Below are 22,131 nucleotides of genomic sequence, written 5' to 3'. Positions count from 1 at the left end.
CTCACAGACCAGTTTGAGTTTGAAACTTGCTAATGTTGTGAAGTCCAAAGCAAGTTGCATAGCTGACCTGAGATCAATCACAGGCATGTTCAGACCCCTTGGGTCATGCAGCCAATCCCAGTCTTGCTGACACAGGTTCTGTTTAGGGTAATGCTGGAGCGGCCAAGCCCCTATTAGTGTCCATCAGCGCCTACGTTAAATGCCAGACTGACAGTGTATCCGTCTTGAAACCCGCTATCGGGATGCAGAACGACGCCATGTTAGCTGCATCTCCCGTCAGATGGTGTCAAGAGCTGCTGCTCTTTAAAGGCGGCGCAGCGTTCCCGATCAGGAGGACGTTCCAGAAACTTTCTTACAGTTAAAAACAAAACACAACTCTCTCACATTGTTAAATTAGGCAGCAAAATTACAGGTTCACCTCAGACCCCACTTCCTGTTCTTCACGAGCGAGCAGTGCACAGGAAGGCTACCCTGATCCGTGCAGGCTCAACCCATCCATGAACCCACATTTCAGTTACTTCCATCAGGAAGGAGGTTCAGGGTTGCACTGGCCAAGAAACGTGTCTAAGAAATCATTTGTTCCCACCGCAGTTACAATATTGAATTCTTAAAGTTTTATCTTTTTTATACGATGATCACATTTTAATACCTTTTAATTGTCTTTTATATATTTGTGTGAATGAGATATGGATTGTTTTGTAAGGTGAGCCATGTCAAAGGCAAATTTCTGCCTCAATTCGAGGTGGACAATAAAGTTTATCTATCTATCTATCTGTCTGTCTGTCTGTCTGTCTGTCTGTCTGTCTGTCTGTCTGTCTGTCTGTCTGTCTGTCTGTCTGTCTGACAGCAGTGAAGGAACAATAAAATGGTTTTGGATCGGTGCGATCACAAAAACTTCCGGAGCTGAATGTTTTTTTTTTCAGGTCTCATTTAGAGACCAGATCAAAATCTAGACTAATGTAAAAACTTAAGTACATTCCATTAGAGGGAAGAAGTACTTTTACTCTAGATAAAATACTCTATACTATACTGTACTCTATACAGTACTATAAAGTACTGATTAATATGGGAAACAAACTTGTTTCATATTTCACTTATTTCTGTTTCTGTGCCGGAAATCAATATTTAAGTTCCCAAATCAAGTCAAAATCATCACTTTTCATGTTTCTGAGTTTTTATTTTAACTTTTTGCAAAGGAGTCTGATCTCTGCCCTCTGAGCCGCCCAGAGCTCTGTGTATCAGTGGGGCTGTTGATTTTGCTCTCGCTGGTTTTAACCTGGCAGTATTGGTGGAGGAGTAGGTTCGGTTACCATGGCGATCATTTTCTCCTCTTTTCTCCCACAAACGGAGCTGGACCAACAGCAGCAACAGAGATGTACGGAGAGGCTCTCGGAGGAGCACATTAAACCGGAGACAAACACAGACGGATTTGGGCCTCCGGGGTTGGGTTTGGCTCTCCGCTGCCAGATTAAGTACAGAAAAAAATATATTTCTGTGATGTGAACCTGTTGGCAGAGCCTCTTCACCCCCATTATCCCCCTGAGATGCACCAGATTTCAGCTTTGAATCAACAAGCAGCCCTGATTTAACCCTGAATGTCCGCAGCTAAATTTAGATGCAGTTTGTCCAAAATGCTCTGTCTTGGATTTGTTTGACACAAAACTAACGTTTAGATGTTCTTAAAAGGAACTAAACTTTATAATAAAACAGCTGATCAACAAACACATCCAGGTACTTAAAAAGGAAACGAGGTGCTGCATAACCATGGCAACCACTCTGCAGACTAACCAAACACAATCAACAGATGCTATTTAGTAAATGTAATAATATTAACTGGTTATGGTCTTAGATGTTCATCATGGGCTTTTAAAGTCAGGACGTCCACCAGATACACAAATATTTTATAGCAAATAAAAAAATTTCACCACGGAGAAACGTTCAAACTAAAAAACGTATCAAATGTTTTTATATTTTAATGATGATAATAAATAATTTACATATTTTTATCGTACAAATGTTTTTACCATACATCACGTACGTTATTCATCCAGTTTATTCAATAATGAATCCACTTGAGTGTATTTTAGCATCTTTGACCAAATGGCAGATTCTCTCACTGCGCTGTGGGTATCAGCGTGTCCGTTAGCAGCTCGGATCTGAACAATTACTGCCGTAGGTGCTTTTTTAAAACAGCCTCAGCTTGGAGAAATAGGTAAAGTTTGCCTGAATTGATAAGCTAATTGCTAGCGCGTTAGAGCTGCCATTTTGAATTTAGCTGCACGAAGTTTCAAATGTAATTTCAAAAGACATTAGCAGCGGAGCTAGCTAGCTTGCTTGCTAGGTAGCTGTAACCAAACTTCACATTACTTCTGCGCAAAATGAAAATGCACTGTCTGCGTAACCATAGCAACCCTAATGATTCCTTATTGCTAAAGTTGTTGCACGTTTAGTTGGTTTGCTTCTCTGTCATCATGGTGGAAGTTCCCACAATGCCTTGTGGGAAATGTGAGGATGTTTTAATTAGCTGCTGTGACGTATTTTTGGATTAAAGCTGATTTAAGAAGCAGAATCCACTTTAGAACTAATCTTTCTGGGATTAGCTGTTAGCTCATTTTTCTGGTCTGAACTAATCTCTGTTATCCAAACTGAGGTTGATCGGCTAGCTGAAGCTGCTGATGACGTCTGGTGGTTGGACATCCTTCTTTATGATTCAAAATAACTTCACTCAGTCGTCTTTCTGAACTTAGAAAAAATAGTAAAATATGATATTTAAAGAGCAAGTCACCCCAAATCAACTTTTTTTCCTGATGAACTAAATAAATGTGTGTCTAATCGTGCTGCAGACATGTGTAGTCAATAGTTTTGCACTTTAGTGCATTTTATTTAAAATTAAAATATTCTGCCTAAAACTGTCAGTGTTGTGCCGTTGTCAGGTAAAAACTCTGCACTGCATTTGAATTTAAATCTGCCATCGCTATTGGCTAAGAGGTACCCTAGAATGTTAGCTGGTACCATATGATGTCACAATGTCGTTGTGAGCCTGCGTGTGTATTTGTTAGTGGCTCCGCCCTCTCTGTCTGCTAGGCAACAGCATTTGTTGCATTTTTCAAACAGGAAGTGGGAGCCGAGTAATACTCTGGTAGGGGGTGACTTGCTCTTTAATGTTTTGACGGTCTGGTACGGTGAATATTCTTAAATACCATCACAGATAAAATAAATATTCACAGGAAGTTCTGAACTCCTTTGATTATAGAGGGTTTTTTGGGGGTGGGACGCGTTCCAGACGGCCGTGGCTTTCCGTGCTCCATAAAGCTCTGATGGATTTCCAGTTAGAAGCCTTTAAACGGCCGCTCCTGACAGGAAGAAGAGGGAATCAATGAGCTTCATCAGTTTAACCGTCATCTCAGCCTCTCCAGCTGTAATCATTGTTCTCTCCGTCTTATCGTGTGAAGCCTGTTTGTGATTTTGCTGGTTTGTGACACAAGACTTGATGGGAAAATGATTTTTCTGAGCTTATCTCCTGCAGCCTCTAACCCTGCTGTTTTACTCTCACATCAGCTGCTTTCTGTGATCTATTAAACACAAAGGCCACGAGCCCCGTCCTCTCCATCACAGGAACAAAGTGTGCTTAATAACTTTTCTGTTTCACTTCATATATCTGCTCCAACACAGGCTGCTTATTCTTCTCCGTTCCATTATGGCCGACGTACACGGCGCACTTTAGTTAATGAAATCCGTGGTGAGTTTCTTATTCTGCAAGCTGTGAGGGACTGTGCAGGGCGCAGCCGCGAGTAATTAAAATTCAGTTCAAACATACTTTATTAATCCCAGAGGGAAACTGATTGCTGTAGTAGCTCAGAATAATAATAATAATCAAGTCATCAAAGAGGTGTTGTATATTACAACGGCTGTTGGCAGGAAGGATCTCCAGTAGCGGTCAGTGTTGCAGCCAAACTGAAGAAGCCTCTGACTGAAGACTCTCTTCTTTTGTCGGACAGTCTTTAAAAGAAGCTCCTGTTTGGGAGGAAAGCTAATTAAATTAGCTTTGCCGAGTGTGTGTGTGTGTGCGTCTTCAGAGTCTTCAGTGATGCTTTGAAGTCCGTCCATGCCCGAGTGGGTGGGCAGGCTTTCTGAATTGAATCCATTCATGTGTTTATGTTTTTTAAGTTCCTTTTATTGTGGTTTAATCGAAAGCAGACTCTGTGGCTCTGCCTGATCAATAATGTGTTTGTGGGACAGTTCAGTCTTTAAGTAATCCAGCACCTGCAACAATAGAGGACACGTCCACCGATCTATACGTGCACGGGCAACTCCTCGGAGAGACGGCTGCACAATCGGGAGGGGTGATGTTTGGGTGGAGTAAAGTGACTCTAAAGTGCAAAAAAATGCAAATTATGTTAGAAACGTGGTCGTTGGAGCGTTCCCCGAACGTGCATGCTTCTCCCAGCATCTCCGTGTGTTTATATATGGAAAAGACTTTGTCACCCCGTAGCGCAAAGTGACGCCTGCCGTCTCATAATAAACACAGACTCGTTGAGCATGACTAAGTGCTCCTGCAGTTGATTTCATTCTGCAGAGGCTCGCACTAAATTACCAGCGTCTCCTGACTCGCTGCCTCTCTGAGCACCAGCCAGTGCCTGCAGGACTCCACACATCATCAGCAGCAACATCACACCCTCGGATGGTGTCACCGGCTTCAGGCAAACTGTGAGCGTCACGGATTCAGTCAGAGGCTGTGAGGGTCAGAAAACGCTCGTTTCTCATGAAGTGTGTGGATAAAAATACCAGAAATGAACATCTTTAACTTCTAGTGTCCGTTTTCTGACAGCTTTGTTTTAATTCTGACATTTACAGTTTGAATGAGTTTGTGATCAAATGTAAACCCTAAAGAGAGCAAAGCGAACTTAAAACCTCGTGTCTGATGTGAAGCAGATGTGTTCTTTGCACTAAAGTTAAAGTTAAAGTCCCATTAGTTGTCACACACACACACAGGTGTGTGTGCGAAATTTGTTCTCCGCATTTGACCCATCCCCTGGGGGAGCGGTGAGCTGCAGACACAGCCGCGCTCGGGAACCATTTGGTGGTTTAACCCCCCAATCCAACCCCTTAATGCTGAGTGTCAAGCAGGGAGGCATCGGGTCCCATTTTTTCAAAATTCTTTGGTATGACCCGACCAGTAATCGAACCCTGATCTCCCAGTCTCAGGGCGGACACTCTACCACTAGGCCACTGAGCTACGGGGCGCTAGAGGTCTGCGAACTAAACATTAGTGCGATAATTCAATAAAAATCCAGTAGACACCTAAATAAATCCTCTGATCACAGAACGGCTCAATGCCAACAGATCTGGACTTCATCACACCAGACAGTTGGGCTCACCGGTGCAGCAGCGTGGGCTGCATTCCATTTCTGCACCTCCTAATTCTGTTAAAACAACGTGGAGTTCATCCCCAGTTACACCTGAGCCTCCCTCACTCGTTAGGGTCAAAATATCTCCCGTTCACTACCCGATCCGTACCGGAAACCCGGTCCGTACCACGAATGCGCGAAAGGCGTCTACTTCCGCTCGAAGCATTTTAAGATAGTTACGGGTCAGAGTATCTGTTAAGATGTTAAAAATAATAAGTATCTTTAAAAATGTTTGCAATATTGAAGCATTTGAATATAATGTAGATAAAAACGAATAAAAATAAAACGTTGGACCGTATAGATCGGTTCTACCCAATCCGTACCGCGCATGTGCAGATGATCTATTCTTCTTGAGTTTCGTTTAATGGCAGTTTACTCCGCAGTGTACGAGGATACTGCCACTTGCTGACTGAGCGAATTAGCCTGATTGTAAACTGAATTTGCGTTATTACAAATCATCTTTTTTATGCGTGTAATGGAGTAGAATTACATTTAATTAATGACCATTAGGGATGGGTACCAAATTCGGTACTTATTAAGGTACGGACCGAATTCCAAAGTACCGACTGAGCACCAATTCACGTCATTAGAAACGGTGCCTCGTTTCGGTGCCCGTCCTTCATGACGAGAACTTGCCTAGACAGCTGCGCATGCGCAAGAGCTTTATGTCGTCGGTCACTGCGAGCCAGTTGTAAACAGAGCAGCATGGTAGAAAGAACGCACGCTAAAGCTTGGGTCCACTTCACTAAATGTGATGGGTAACTGGGTGATGATGAAACCAGCGACAACGATCTAAGTGAGACATCCTCATCTTAATCTGCTCCGGTAGGTAAATAAAATGTTTAAGATAACGTTAGCTTGATTTGTTAGCTTCCGTTCCGCTAATGGTGCGTTCGCTTTCTCCTCGGAACTCCGAAATTCCGACTAGAAGAACATGAACGCACTCTAAAGTTTGGCTTCACTTTACTAAATGCGACGGGTGATTGGGTGAAGATGAAACCAGCGACAACGATCTAAGTGTGAGGCATCATCGTTTTAATCTGCTCCAGCAGCTAAATAAACTGTTTAAGATAACGTTAGCTTGATGTGTTAGCTTCCATTGCCACCATGTTATCAGTTAATGGTGCATTCGCTTTCTCTTCGGAAATTCGAACTTCCCAGTAGGAAAAATCAAATGAAAAAGGACGGCAAAAGGAATGAAGATACACAGTAAATTTAGTTCACAGTAAAGATGTTTGCTTCAGTTTAATTATCAGCTTATAAAACTACAAGGACGATGTTAAAATACAAACAGTTGTTTGTTATTTATCGTGATATTTATCAAATATGGTTATATATTGAGAAAAATATATATTTAATTATAAAAGAGAATTAAAATATTAAACACTCAAAAGTATCGAAAATTGGTACCGTTAAGTACCGGTATCGATTCCTAGGTACCAGGAATTAGTACAGAATCGATTCAAATGCCAAAGGTACCCATCCCTATAAGACATTAAAAGATTCATATCTGGTATGAATCCCATCTAATGGACACTGGGTTATTTAAATCAGAAGATTGGATCTTTTTATTACAGGGACTTTAATAAACACTTTGCATGAACTGAGAGACAAGAGATGAGAGACTTTCAAACGTTTAAGGAAATTTATTTACTAAATAATTTTAAACAATTTAACAAGACTAACTCTCTAATGATGAATGTTCTGTTGGAATGAAATGCGAGGTGAACGGTGTGTGTGTGTGAACGATGTCAAGTTCAGAACCTCCGTGTCCGGAGAAGCAAGTCGGAGTGGGAGATGATGTTTTGCTCCTAACTGATCAAGTTTGAGCCCGTGGTCATAAACACATGAGACGCCAGTTTGTCGCATCCACATACCCTTCACTGAGACCTCCACGATGGATCCAGAATGCCCAGGTCCTCTGACCTTCCTTTCGGTACTGGAGCCAATGGTACAGCGTCACAGCACGACAGACTAGTCCTTGGCTTGTCTCCAGGTAAACAGCGACAGGTGTTTCACGGCGTCAAAAAGGGGACCCTCCTTGGGTCAGCGAGTTCAGCTTTTATTCTGAAGGAACCGTTGTTGGTTGATAACAACGACAGATTTTTCCCAGCTTGGTAGTTCTTAGCTTAAAAAGAAGAGTATGGATGGCCTGTCCATACTTCACTTAACATGCGGTGAACCTCAGGGGATCTTGAGATCTTGTTGAATACTGAACTTAAAATGGCGTTGGAACTGTTTTATTAATCTGGATGTTTTTGATTCTGGACGAATCAAAGCTGACAGAATTAATAAACAGCACAGAGACTCGCCACGCTTCAGACGGGGAAGATTCTGATTGGATCAGCAACAGCAAGTGTGATTATTTACCTTAGTGTATCAGCGTGTCTAGTGACTAGAATAAGTCATTTACTTATTAAAAACATATTAATCATAACATTGTGATTTCACAGATCAGTCACATTGTATTATTGACTAACAGTTGTTTTGATTAGCTTTATTGAAAATAGAGTTCTTTGATCTAATAGAAGAAAAGAGACGAGTCTTCATCTTCTGTCTTCATTGCTGAAAGTAAACAGTTTAGAAGCGAATGCATGACCTTGAGGCTGTTTCATGCACTCTGGCGCTGTGTCAAAGGGGAACTGTGGTTAGAGGATAATAACCTTGAGGAATGGCTCCTTCATCACGTTACATGCGTATTAAATTTGATTTACTGTGTTTATGCTTGTATGTGTGGAGATGATTGATTGGAATTATCGTGATGTTCTGTTGATAACGTCCACTGTAAATGGTCAGTAAACACTCGGGTGACCTGTTACATGTTTGTTTGTTTTTCTCCACACAATAGGTTATATTTTCATTTAAAAGCTGAAAATGTGTCATTGTGATACAGCAGGTATTCTTAATTTGCACTACATATCCTATGAATGTTTTCCGACATGAGATGTAATATATTTTTGCACAAAAGCCAATTTGGCTCATCACCTAAAATTTGTTTACTTTCTACTTTTGTGTGAATTTTCTTAGTTTCCACTTAGTCTTGAAATAACGTTTAATTCTTTGTAATACCATAGTGTTGCAAAATTACTGTTTGAAAATAGTTTCTCAAGGTATTCATAGGTTAACCATTTGTTAAATACAGATTTAACTACACTCGTGTTTATATCCATATAAAATAACACGTCCACTTTATAATTTCTCAGGTTCACTGTAGGGCTGCTCAATTAATCGAATTTTAGTCACGATTACGATCTGAGTTTTCAACGATTATAAAAACAAAACAAGCCGATTTGCTCCTCCCACTTGCGCTGCCCCGAGTTACAAATGAAGCGCTCCTCCCACAGTGTTGCCAACTTGGCGACATTGACGCTATTTCCAACAGCTTTTCAGACCCTCTTCTTCTCGTCTCTCTCTCGTCTTCCTCCGCTTATCCGGGTCCGGGTCGCGGGGGCAGCATCCCAACTAGGGAGCTCCAGGCCGTCCTCTCCCCGGCCTTGTCCACCAGCTCCTCCGGCAGGACCCCAAGGCGTTCCCGGACCAGATTGGAGATGTAACTTCTCCAACGTGTCCTGGGTCGACCCGGGGGCCTTCTGCCGGCAGGACATGCCCGAAACACCTCCCCAGGGAGGCGTCCAGGAGGCATCCTGACCAGATGCCCAAACCACCTCAACTGGCTCCTTTCGATCCGGAGGAGCAGCGGTTCTACTCCGAGTCCCTCCCGAATGTCCGAGCTCCTCACCCTATCTCTAAGGCTGAGCCCGGCCACCCTACGGAGGAAACTCATTTCGGCCGCTTGTATCCGCGATCTCGTTCTTTCGGTCATTACCCAAAGCTCATGACCATAGGTGAGGATTGGGACGTAGATCGACCGGTAAATCGAGAGCCTGGCTTTCTGGCTCAGCTCCCTCTTCCCCACGACAGATCGGGTCAGCGTCCGCATCACTGCAGACGCCGAACCAATCCGCCTGTCGATCTCCCGATCCCTCCTACCCTCACTCGTGAACAAGACCCCGAGATACTTAAACTCCTCCACTTGAGGTAGGACCTCTCCCCCGACCCGGAGGTGGCAAGCCACCCTTTTCCGGTCGAGAACCATGGTCTCAGATTTGGAGGTGCTGATCCTCATCCCAGCCGCTTCACATTCGGCCGCGAACCTACCCAGCAAGAGCTGAAGGTCAGAGCTGGATGAAGCTAGGAGGACCACATCATCCGCAAAAAGCAGAGACGAGATTCTCCTGCCACCAAACTCGACACACTCCACACCACGGCTGCGTCTAGAAATTCTGTCCATAAAAGTGATGAACAGAACCGGTGACAAAGGGCAGCCCTGGCGGAGTCCAACCCTCACTGGGAACAGGTCCGACTTACTACCGGCTATGCGGACCAAACTCACGCTCCTCTGGTAAAGGGACTGAATGGCCCTTAACAGAAAGCCACCCACCCCATACTCCTGGAGCGTCCCCCACAGGGTGCCCCTGGGGACACGGTCATAAGCCTTCTCCAAATCCACAAAGCACATGTGGATTGGTTGGGCAAACTCCCATGCCCCCTCCATCACCCTTGCAAGGGTATAGAGCTGGTCCACAGTTCCACGGCCAGGACGAAAACCACATTGCTCCTCCTCTATCTGAGATTCAACTATCGATCGGACCCTCCTCTCCAGTACCTTGGAGTAGACCTTTCCAGGGAGGCTGAGGAGTGTGATCCCCCTATAGTTGGAACACACCCTCAGGTCACCCTTCTTAAAGATGGGGACCACCACCCCGGTCTGCCACTCCCTAGGAACTGCCCCCGATGACCACGCAATGTTGTAGAGACGTGTCAACCATGACAGCCCTACAACATCCATAGCCTTAAGATACCCAGGACGAACCTCATCCGCCCCCGGGGCTCCGCCGCTGTGTAGTTGTTTGACTACCTCAGCAACTTCTGCCCCCGAGATCGGACAGTCCATCCCCAGGCTTCCCAGCTCTGGTTCCTCCTCGGAATGCGCATTGGTGGGATTGAGGAGCTCCTCAAAGTATTCCTTCCACCGTCCGACTATAGCCTCAGTTGACGTCAGCAGCTCCCCATCCCCACTGTAAACAGTGTGAGCGAGTTGCTGCCTTCCTCTCCTGAGGCGCCGGACAGTTTGCCAGAACCTCTTTGGAGCCGATCGATAGTCTTTCTCCATGGCCTCACCAAACTCCCCCTCTTCTTGACTTTTTAAATCTTAAAAGTACCTAGCGAACGCCAGAAAGAAAACCAGACATCGAGAAGTGGACAATATGGAAATCACAAATTGTTTTATGTGAAAAATGCCACGCGTTTGTTTGGTTTCACCTCAACTGCAGTGATCAGCTGATCCCATTCTCATCATTTGGAAAACCGGAATCTGCGGCCGTCTTAGTAAAAGTTAGAAAAGCTGTGAGGTTGTCCTTTGTGTCTCCAGAGGTCACCCCTCCCGGACCACGGGTCTGAGAACAAACCGCTCACTAATGCGCTGAAGAAGAAACATAAATTCTCCACCTGCTTCGCCCTGTCGGCGGTTCTTGGCCGAGCCTCGGCGTGATGCCTCCAGGCCACGTGTTGAGAGGAGGTCTGGGATTTCTCCAGCTGCCTGGCAGGGGGAGGAAGTGCTGACTCTCCCCCTGTGGCCCGTGTTCCATCATCTCTCTTTAGCTGACTGAGAGGATGCTGGCTGGCCCCTCGCTCTGCAGCCGATCCCACACAACCAAAACAGCCGCGCTCTCTCTCACTTTCACGTGAAAACACAAACTCATTCATTCCAATTTAGGTAAAACAATTAATCATGCACACAGAAGGCAGCCGACACGCCGCCGTCACAGCGACGCCAGCAGAATACAAACACATTAGATGGGTTTTCACGTTGGGGCGGCTGTGGAGGAGTGTAGAAACAACCAAGAAAGCTCTAAATGACTTCTTCCAGCCACCCCTCTCCAACCTTTCATAATCAGATAATATCCAAGCCAAAAGGAGAAGATACCATCATCACTGGGGAGTAATCAACTCTCCATCTCATCCAGCGGCTCACGGACCGACTGGATAGCTTCTGCCTGGAGGGACTTTTTTCTGTTGAACACTCAGCTGCTCTTTCCGCTCAGAGGATCCACTAATTTATGTATTCATTCTTTTTGTCTTGACTACAAAGGCAGCGTGTCCCACTTCTTTATTTATTTGCCTCAGCTGCAGGAACTGAAGCCCAGTTCCAAGCAGACCTGCATAAACCTGCTGCTGAAACCATTTCATCCTCATTCTTCCAGCATCGGCCCACCTTCAGCCATTAAAACTCAGATTTCTGCCTTTCTGATAAAAGGGCGATGCCATTCCAGCACAGCAAGTTGGTCCCAAAGCGGGAATCTGATCCCGACAGATGCACGAATCTGCTCGGATTTGTGCTTTCAAACAGCAGCTCGGACTTTTATTCATCTTCTCTAATTACTGCATTCAGATCAACAAAATACTAATTATCAAAATTCAGAGAGTCTAGGAAGGAGCACAGTAAATAACATTTAAAATTACATTTCTGAGAACAAAAGTCCAAAACATTTTAAAAGTGTGGATAGTTTAATAGTGTTTTTAATATAAAACCTGATTTTTAACTTTTATTTTTATTCCTGACTAAAAGATTTAAACCCAGGAGAAATTATGAAAGTTTGTGGTTTTTATTCACTTATTTTTTCATGTTTTAATTCACTAACGTCTAATTTTTAACTGATGTTAATATTCACGAGTAAATTTGAATTAAACTTTATAGATAAATGTGGTTTAGTATGAGGAGCAGTTCTTTCCCGTTTGGCAGAACCAGGAAAGTTTAGTTTAGATTTAAACTCAACACGTTTCTTCTGTCGGTTCGACCTGAGCGCTCGACTAAACGAACCAACTATTAGACAGTTAGAGATCCTCGGCAGTAATTATTTTTAATAAGCATCCTTGTGTGTCTTTTTAGAATCATTTGTCTCATTTTTATGACGTGAAAATAAACTAAGCTTCAGTTTCAGAAGCCTGAAAATACAATGCGTTGCAGCGAGTGGCCAGCTGGTACCTAAGTTTGGTTATGCTAGTCGTGCCTCATTCTTTTTGTTACTTAAACAAATAAACTATGTGAAAAGTTAGTTTTACACATTTTATTTTAGTGTTTTCACATAAGATGCATTGGTTTCCTCACAATCCCGGTTTATAAACGCACCATCGTCGTCCACTCTAGCAGTTTCAGATTTTTCATAAAAGGGTGGTAAAAGTTTAGAATAAGGAGGAGGATGCTCAGAAGTGAAATGCCTGCAGAGTAAAACTGATTTAGTTGGTAAACTTATGTGTAATTTAATGATCCCATTGGAAGGGAATGGGATGGATGCGTTCCTATCCGGCTTCGCTGCAGTGTGAACAAGTCCTGGTGTGTAACACGGATCGACTCGCGGCACCGCTCGTCCAGTTGGGACCGGTCCTGATTGTGTTACAGTGTAAACAGGCCCACACACACTCAGTCCCTCTGGCTGAAACCTCCGCTAACGCTGCTTAAATCATTACAGAGCGTCTCTGTTGACTTCCTTATTTACTTTGTTCAGCATGGTGACACAACTCAGTGTAATCAGTCCGCCGTCCAGAGCCCCCGTCCTCGTATCGTCTCTCTAGTCACAATTAGATTAAAGACTGAAGACTACAGGTGATAATTAAATAAACAACAGGATATTCTGGAAGTTACGTAACTAAATACATCAACTGCCAAGCACTTTTGTTTTTAGAATAATAATATCAATAATAATAATGTTGTTAAATTCACTGTCTAGCCAAAAAAAAGCAGATTATTTTTGTGGAAGTTTGTTTCTGTCCATTTTGAAGTGATATATCAGGATTTTATTTTGAAAGGTTAAAGCTTTTATTTCCTGTAGAAGTTAATAAAAATGATTATAAATAAACTATACTTTCATGTGAAAATTTCCCTTAAATGGATTGACAACATATATGACTTTATATTTGTAATTTTATTGTGAAATTACCTTTTTCCAACTGTATTCTGAAAACTGCATCCTGATTCACGCCGAACTAAAACCATCCGGGCTGTACAGTTGTGACCCAGCAGAAAGAATGAATCATCCAAAACGTAAACCAGAGCTGAAGCACAGCAGAGAGGGACAGCCGCGAGCGTGTGCGTTTCTTTTCTTTCTAAATCACATTTTCATTTATTCTCTTTAATGTGGCTTTAACTTAAAATAAATGTTCATTATAAATTCTCAACATGGATTTCAGTCAGGCTGCAGAACGTGTCCGCTAGTGTCTGATTGGTAATTAAATGTTCGGTGGCCAGCTAGTTCATTTAGTTGGATGTGGCAGAGAATCCAGTGTTTCCAGCCCTGTTGTTGCCGTTTTCTTACCTGAAGGATTTCTGTTCTTGCAAACAGTTGACCTGATTTGCTTTGCCGTGTCGACGAGACGCCGGATTGATTGAATCTGCAAACAGCAGAGAAGGCGAGAAAAAGTGTTCGCTGGTTTGATTTGATGATACAAAAAAAACTAGAATCGATGTTGGAAAGCAACATGTTTTGGAGGCAGCGCCTCCCTTCTTCAGAGATAGAAATCAACATGGTGGATTAAACTGATGTTTGTGAGTCAAAGCGTCAAAAATAAAAAAAATGGATCTAAAAAGATGTAAAAACAAACAAGTTGGTGGAAACAAATGAGAAAATATGGAGATTACCTTTGATTTAAACAACGGTGAGCTAAACGCTAGTTACAGCTACTGGCTCAAATCTGCTTCCTGTAAAACTTTATTAATCACAGCTGTAGAATTTATCGTTTATTAACACAGAAATCTATAGTTTTTAGCAGCAGAGCTAGCTAACTGTACCAACAAAGCTAAAAAGTGTTAGCAATTTAAGTTTAGCAAAAGCTTGCAACACTGCTAGCAGAAGTTAGCAGCAAAGCTAGCTATCTGTAACACATTTAGTGTCACCTGCTAGCTAACACCAAGTTGGTTAGCAGAAATAGCAACATCTTTATCGATAGCACGCCTCTTTTAGCTACATTTAGCAGCAAAGCGTACAATCTGCACATTTCTTTTTTAGTAGACGTTTGTATTATTCATAATAATAATGATGATATAAAAATAAACATGTCAACAGTAGGTGTAAACCAGATATGTCCAATAGGTGGCCCCGGAGACATTTTCAAGCTTCAACCTTTATGTGGAATCGCTGCTGGGAGTTTAGGAAACGCACCACCAGTCGGCCACCACCTCCTTACCCTGACCCGCTATAGAAAACATGCAAATGTTGAAAGGAGAACAAATTAGGCTTGAGTGGAAAGCTCCAATTTAAAGGTCTTAAAAATGTAAAAGTTCCAGAACTTCAACGGATAAAAATCCGCCGAGGATAAAAGTGGAAGGAACACTCGTGAGAACGAGGACACTAATGGTCTGTGATCCTCGTTCTGTTGCTATAACGAGGTTGTCCCACTCTCCAAACGGGCGTCAAATTATAACAGACATGAGTTTGAAAGAAATGAAGAATAAAAACGTTGTTTCCTTAGAATTAAATGCGAGTCCAGACCCTCAGAAAGAGGAGCCAACCGTGAGTCCTGGTTTCCAGTAAAGACAAACTGAAGACCTGAAGCAGGAGCTGAGTGGTCATCTACCTGTTGTCTGCAGCCTTAAAGCCACCTGGAGACTCTTAGTTCTCAACTAATGCAAACATGAAGTAAAGCAGTAAAAATGCTAAATGAAAGGAAGCTTTTTAAATATTTTTATTCTAAAATGGATTTGAAACTGAATCTGGTCCTGGTGTCCATTCCCCTTTGACCTCCAGACCTAAACCTGTGTTACGTGTAGTTAGACGACTTTTATGGACTCGTTTGGGTTTATCGTCTTAGACCAAATGAAACAGTCATTTAGACACGTGCTCCGTGTTTTTCAGAAGGATGGTAAATCTAAACGCTCCTATAAAGAGCTTCTTCACAGCAAAAGAACAAGCTGTGCTGAAGTAACACAACCGACCATTTACTGACGAGGATCTTCAGAGGCTGGAGGAGAGAGATGTGACAGGAAGTTCTTAAAGAAAATAACAAATCATGCTGCGATGAGTTCATGACAGACGGATAGAAGGTTTCAAAGAAGGAAGGAGGGAAAGAGACGTTTTTATTTGAAACGGGTGTCTTGGACATGATTTACCTCTAGAACCACCTTAAATCTTGTCATGGATCCGACGATGTTCCTCAGAGGTTCTGATCCATCCTGACATGACAGCATCCGCTCCATCCGTGATGAGAAGCTCCCGTTCTACCACGTCCCGAAGGTTCTGGGCTGGTCTGAGATCCGGTCACTGTGAAAGCCGCTGGAGTCCAGTGAGCTCATGGCCATGTTCTAGAAACCAGTCAGAAGATGGGTTTGGGTTAAGATGCAGCAAAAGTCCAGACTCCTCAGACCCGGAAAAGGGTTTTCTGTCTCTTCTGGTCCAGTTCTGGTGGTACTGTACTGTGGGAATTGTAGCCTCAGGTTCCTGTTCTTAGGTGACAGGAGACACCTGGTGTCCATCTGCTGCTGGAGTCCATCTGGAGCCAGTCTGACCAGTCTCTGTAGACTACAGAGATGGTTGTGGGTTCAAATCCCAGTAGATTAGAGCAGTCTGTCTAAATCTCCCTTCTTCCATGTTCTGATGCTCGGTTTGAACTTCAGCAGGTGGTGTAGATGAGTGAATGCTGCCATCCGATTGGTTGATTAGTTATGCTGTAAATTCGCTAGCTTTCCCTAATAAAATGGCCGGGTTGTATGAATTCTTTCTCAAATGTTGATGAATCAGATTTAAAGGGTTGTAAACATTAACGCCCTTTGGCCTGTCGCTCGATCGGATCTCCGTCGTCCGGAGGAACAACACGTCACCAGGAACATACATGAAGCTTCTGCTGAAGAGGACTAGATTTCATTCCTGCAGCTGCGTCGGACATAAACTCGCCGTAAATGACTGATGAAGCAAAGCAAGTTCAGATTTTCTTTTTGCATATTTAAACATCAAACAGACGTTTCTTCTCCGCCTTTTAATGAGTATTAGATTTACCTCCTGTCAGCTTCTTCTCACACGTTCAACACCTTTGTCTCTGATCAGCTGCTGGGTGAGCACCTCGGCTCTGAAACAAAAGATCTGGGTTTCGTATTTATTTGAGTGCTGGGTGTCCTTGACGGCTCCTTTTCAAAGCTGTTTTATTTCATGCATTTCCAATTCAAGCAGGAGCCTTAAAACTCTCCTGTCAGGATCTTCTACAAGCGTCGTTTCTGTTAGAAAATGTGTCTACGTGCACAAAAGACCCGTGACTCTGAAATCTGCCCATGAGTGTTAGTGAGCGCTTTCCCTTTACCGAGGTTATCCATCCCACCTCACAGGTGTGGCATACCAAGGGGCTGATTAGACAGCATCGATAATGTACAGCCAGTCTGTGCTAAAATGACCCTTTACAGGGTTAAGGAAATGCCACTCTGACCCCCACCGCCCTCTGTGGCCAGAGTACCGCACCTGCAACTTCAGAGTGCCGCTCCCATTACTGCTGAACTTAGGAAAGTGGAGCTGAGGTACCTGCGCTGGAGTCTGCTTCCAGCACGTTTCTTGCATGTTTTAGATAATGAACACAGCAGACTTGTTCGTTTTAGTTATGATTCACTATTGCAGACATTACCAGCTCAGTGACCTAGTGGTAGAGTGTCCGCCCTGAGACTAGGAGATGAGGGTTCAATTCCTGGTCGGGTCATACCAAAGACTTAGAAAAATAAGGACCCAATGCCTCCCTGCTTGACACTCAGCATTACGGGGTTGGATTGGGGGGGTTAAACCACCAAATGAGTCCCAAGCGCCACTGTGTCTGCAGCCCACCGCTCCCCCAGGGGATGGGTCAAATGCAGAGAACAAATGTCACACACACATCAGTGTGTGTGACAACTGATGGGACTTTAACTTTAACTTTAATGAAGGCTGGGGAGACATCTCAGCTGTTAGATGAAGGTGTTTCACTTTTGGTTCTACCAAATGGACAGTAGGGGGTAGCGATGGGTACCGAATTCGGTACTTTTTAAGGTATCGACCGAATTCCATAGTACCGACCGAGCACCGATTCACGTCATTTGAAACGGTGCCTCGTTTCGGTACCCGTCCTTCATAATGAGAACTTGCCTAGACAGCTGCGCATACGCAAGAGCGTTATGTTGTCGGTTGCTGTGAGCCAGTTGTAAACAGAGCAGCATGGTAGAAAGAACGCACGCTAAAGCTTGGGTCCACTTCACTAAATGTGATGGGTAACTGGGTGATGATGAAACCAGCGACGACAACGATCAAAGTGAGACATCCTGATCTTAATCTGCTCCGGTAGGTAAATAAAATGTTTAAGATAACGTTAGCTTGATATGTTAGCGTCTGTTTCGCTAATGGTGCATTCGCTTTCTCCTCGGAACTCCGAATTTCCGACTAGAAGAACATGAACGCGTTCGAAAGTTTGGCTTCACTTTACTAAATGCGGCGGGTGATTGGGTGAAGATGAAACCAGCGACAACGGTCTAAGTGTGAGGCATCATCGTTTTAATCTGCAACTGTTAGCTTGATATGTTAGCTTCCATTGCCACCATTGTTATCAGCTAATGGTGCGTTCGCTTTCTCCTCGGAAATTCTAACTTCCCAGTAGGAAAAATCTAATGAAAAAAGACGGCAAAAGGAATGAAGATACACAGTAAATTTAGTTCACAGTAAAGATGTTTGCTTCAGTTTAATTATCAGCTTATAAAACTACAAGAACGATGTTAAAATACAAACAGTTGTATGTTATTTATCGTGATATTTATCAAATATGGTTATATATTGAGAAAAATATATATTTAATTATAAAAGAGAATAAAAATATTAAACACTCAAAAGTATCTAAAATTGGTACCGTTAAGTACCGGTATCGATTCCTAGGTACCGGGAATCAGTACCGAATCGATTCAAATGTCAAAGGTACCCATCCCTAAGCAGAAACTCCCTAGTATCCATTTAAATACATTTTTATCTTTGGTTTGAAACTCTATCTGCTTCTAGTGGCGTTCTCATCTTTACAAAGCTTAAGTTTGTGATTTCTGTTTTTGTCTTTTGCTCCTTAAGGTCAGTTCTTCTGGGTGAACGGGTCGGCCTTCGGAGGCCCCTGGGCGCTGAGTCCGTGGCTCTGGGGGGGTCAGGGCCTGTGTACCCTGGACATGGCCGTGTTTTTCCACCCGAAACAGAGCGGGCAGTACACCATCCGGCTGTTGGAGCGAGACAAGCCGCCCCAGGCCCTCGTCTCGACCGACACGCTGCCACGAATCACCGGGTGAGTACAGGGAACAGCTGTTATCTGAATCTCATCCTTTTCAGATTTGTGCAGAAAAGCATGTTGAACGCTGGAATACTCCACAAAAAATTCACAAAGTCAAAACGTGAGGCATGAAAGTTTAAAAGTTGTAGTTTTAGATCTAGAGAAAGTATTTAGATGTCTCAGCAGTGGCCCCTGCTGTACAGGAGAGGAACTGCAGCAAGTGTTTTCCATCTGATTTGTGGTTGCAAATGCGATTTGTATTACAGGTTAGTTTTTCTTCATTAAATAAAGGTTAGGATGGAAAATAAACATATTTCTCATCGCATACCCAAGGTCGGGTCAACGCAGAGTGGTACTAACAGATTAAGCTCACATCTTCAGAAAATGGTCGAGTGCAGCAACAAAGCTGATCCAAAGAAAATAGTTTCATGTCCTTTAGAAAAGCCTGGAGAATTCCGGATTACTTTAGGATTAGAGATTACAGAGAAACCAGGGGAGAAAGTCCTTCATTAGAGGTACAGTGTACCGTCCATGTCTGAGCATCCCTAGGCTAAAGGGAAGCTACAATGCTGATTGGTTCTGTGCCTGGAAAACCTCCAGGAGATGGCCAAACCACTTGAGGTGAGTCTTTTCGATGAGAAGGAGCAGCGGCTCTACTCTGGGCTCCTCGCCTTACCTCTAAGACTGAGCCTGGCCTCCCTACAGAGGAAGCTAGTTAGCATTAGTCAGCGTTAAACTCTCTCTTTTTGGATTCACAGAACCTAATCTTGTGTTTTGGCGTCTGTTCAGAATATAATTAAGTATTCATGACTGCAGACTACATTTTCATTTGGTGGTCAAATATTGAGATGCAGCAATGAGGAAATATTTTAGCTTCCTTTGAAGCTAATCCACGATTAACACCAGCTCTGCTCGAAGCTTCTGCACCAAATCCAAATGCCTGGTGTGTGTTTGAACTCTTATTGGCCTAAATGCACTTGTAGCTCATAAATCAGCTGTTATGAATCTGTTTCATGCTGTTTTTGTGAGTAATCTCCTGCGGATCTGGAATCAAGTCAACGTCACGCTTCCTGCGTCCTGTCTGCTTTGGTGTAGCTTTGCAGAAGATGCATCAACATGTGTGTTTTATGCAAACGCTCTGCATGTTCTTAAGGGGGTAGAGCAGGATGCACTCATTACGTCTGTGACCATTTAGACTCGTGCATTGTGTGTGCTCTCATTTGTAGTCAGCCATCGCCGCCCACCCGCAACGCCTCTGCCAGCCGGAGACTCGCTTAGCCCTGCACACACACACACACACACACACACACACACACACACTTCTGGTCTGATGGGAAGACACTTATTTCCTAAAAACAGCAAAAACAAAAGCTCCAAGATCCACTTGAAGGCTCTGGAAGAGTAGCTCTGGATGCTAATTGCTTATCTTACACTGCAGCAGCGTGTTTGCACGTGTTTGTTCGTATACGTTGTCAGCGTTTGGCTCACTGTTGTTGGAGATGGAGACAAAGCCAGTTAGTCCACTAAGTTGGGTTGTAAACAGAAGGGTCGCCTTTATCTTTAGTGTCATTTGCCTTTTTCAGGACGTGGATGATCTTTGTTTGGTCTTGTTGATGGAAAAATGACCACATTTTGAAAAGAGTTCATCCAAAATTTCCAGTTGGGCAACAGTCTGTTGTAGTGGTGGTGGTGGTGGTGGTGGGGGGGGGGTGGGGGGGGGGTCCAAATTCAAGGGCTGCAGCCTTCGAAGGATGCAGCCTACCTGGTCCACACAGGACTATCCCTGTTGGATGTGGACATTATACTGTAAACGTATGAGTGCAACCTGGAACAAAATAAGGCCCCCTAGTGGTTGGTTTTGTTATTTTTAAGCCCTGCCTGCTATGTTTAACCAAACGGACCACGACATTTTACTCTTTACACAGAAACCTGTGAGCAAAGTGTCCAAAAAGATGATGCTGCTAGTTTCCATTTGTAAATGATGATGCTCTGGGTTTGGGCCGAAGCTGACTCTATTCACGTGATGAACTCCTAACAGAACCTTTGCTCAGCTGGGCTGTTTAATAATAAAAAACTCGTACTGAGTAGAAGTGATGTGAGGTTTTTTAACTCATCGTCGACCTGTCACACCCTGTCCTGTCTCCCCATTTGGTTCAGCCTGTGTCCCTGTTGATTGCTCCCACCTGCCTCTCGTTTCCCAATCACCCAAGCACCCAGCCCTCCTGTATTTAAACCCCTCCAGTTCTCTGTCTCTTGTTGCCTCATTGTTCCCATGTCCTGCGTGCGTTTGTTATTGAAACCTTTTACATTACCCAGTTTGTCTACCTGCCTGATTCCTCCCCAGCGTGTGGATCCTCACCTCCGTTCCACTCACTGGCGCTTCCCGACACGACCAACAGGGTGAAGTGTGGCCGTGTTGTTCAGAAGCAGCTTGTGTTGCAGTAAATCACCCCGTGCTTGTCGTTTTCCAGGCTCCTTTTAGACGTCGTTCTGGAGCTGTGTGTGTTTGCAGCCGCTCAGCAATTCCCAGAATGGATGACTTGCCTAAAGGGACGGATGTCCCTGATAGTTAGAAAAGTGTTTTTTAAAAACTTTGTTTTATTCTGACTGTTATTTCTATGATCCGTGGCGCTTTTCATGGCATGGAGAATCAGATGTTCATTCACTCATTTACTCTCTGGTGGCTGACTGAAAGGCTGCCATTTACATAAAGGGAAGATGCTCAAGGGCACAGTGGCAGAGTGACTGGCATAGAGCTGGGTTTGAACCGACAGTTTTATTATAAAATCTATTCTACTTTATTCTAAATCATTTAAATTCTAATTTCTTGCATTCAGATTTATTAAATGTTTAAAGAACTAGACTAACTGCTCGTCTACACTGACCACGGTGCGGAGGCGGTCCGGTCTCCGTAGACGAACTTCCCACTACGGTTTGTCTCGGGATATCTGCTCCCACAGGAGCACCGAATGACTGGAAGTTTGATGTAATATGGTGTACGTGTGAAAAAACCATCACAGACTGAACTGACGTCCTCGTCATTAATGATAACACCAAAACCGACAAAATCAAGAGACACAACTTTTATTTTGAAATATAATGGTTATGCCTCGCTGAAACGCATCTCACTTCCTGTCTGCTTCATTAATGTCATTTCTTTTGCCTCATCCCACATCTGGAAAACGTAGACTCCATGTGGAAACAACTTTCCGCTCTGCATCCGGATCTGCTCTGCAGCTGGTGTGAAGGATTTCTGTTCTCTGCAGAAGCCATGGAGTCCGGTCCACATCCGCTCCACGCTCGAAGTGAACGAGCCTAAAACGCCATCGGAGCTCACAAAGCCTCTAGATGGTCCTAAACCCGAACTCCTCTTCCTGAAACGTTCAGGTGTGCTTGGAGAGTTTTATCCTTGCTAAATCCCAGG

At 43.7% G+C, this 22,131-nt stretch overlaps 1 protein-coding gene across 1 annotated transcript in view; it reads left to right on the top strand.

Moving 5' to 3' along the window:
- alk (ALK receptor tyrosine kinase) overlaps positions 1-22,131 on the top strand; it is a gene marked incomplete in the record, with an annotated part of 374,845 nt that overhangs the window by 220,749 nt on the left and 131,965 nt on the right. The window contains 1 exon segment of the mRNA XM_070547101.1: positions 18,518-18,722. Coding sequence (XP_070403202.1) covers positions 18,518-18,722 — 205 coding nt within the window.

The sequence above is a fragment of the Nothobranchius furzeri genome, chromosome 18 (assembly GCF_043380555.1).
Source record: "Nothobranchius furzeri strain GRZ-AD chromosome 18, NfurGRZ-RIMD1, whole genome shotgun sequence".
Classification (NCBI taxonomy): domain Eukaryota; kingdom Metazoa; phylum Chordata; class Actinopteri; order Cyprinodontiformes; family Nothobranchiidae; genus Nothobranchius; species Nothobranchius furzeri.
The sequence above is the reverse complement of the archived record's forward strand: the minus strand, read 5'-3'. Positions and strand labels throughout refer to the sequence as shown.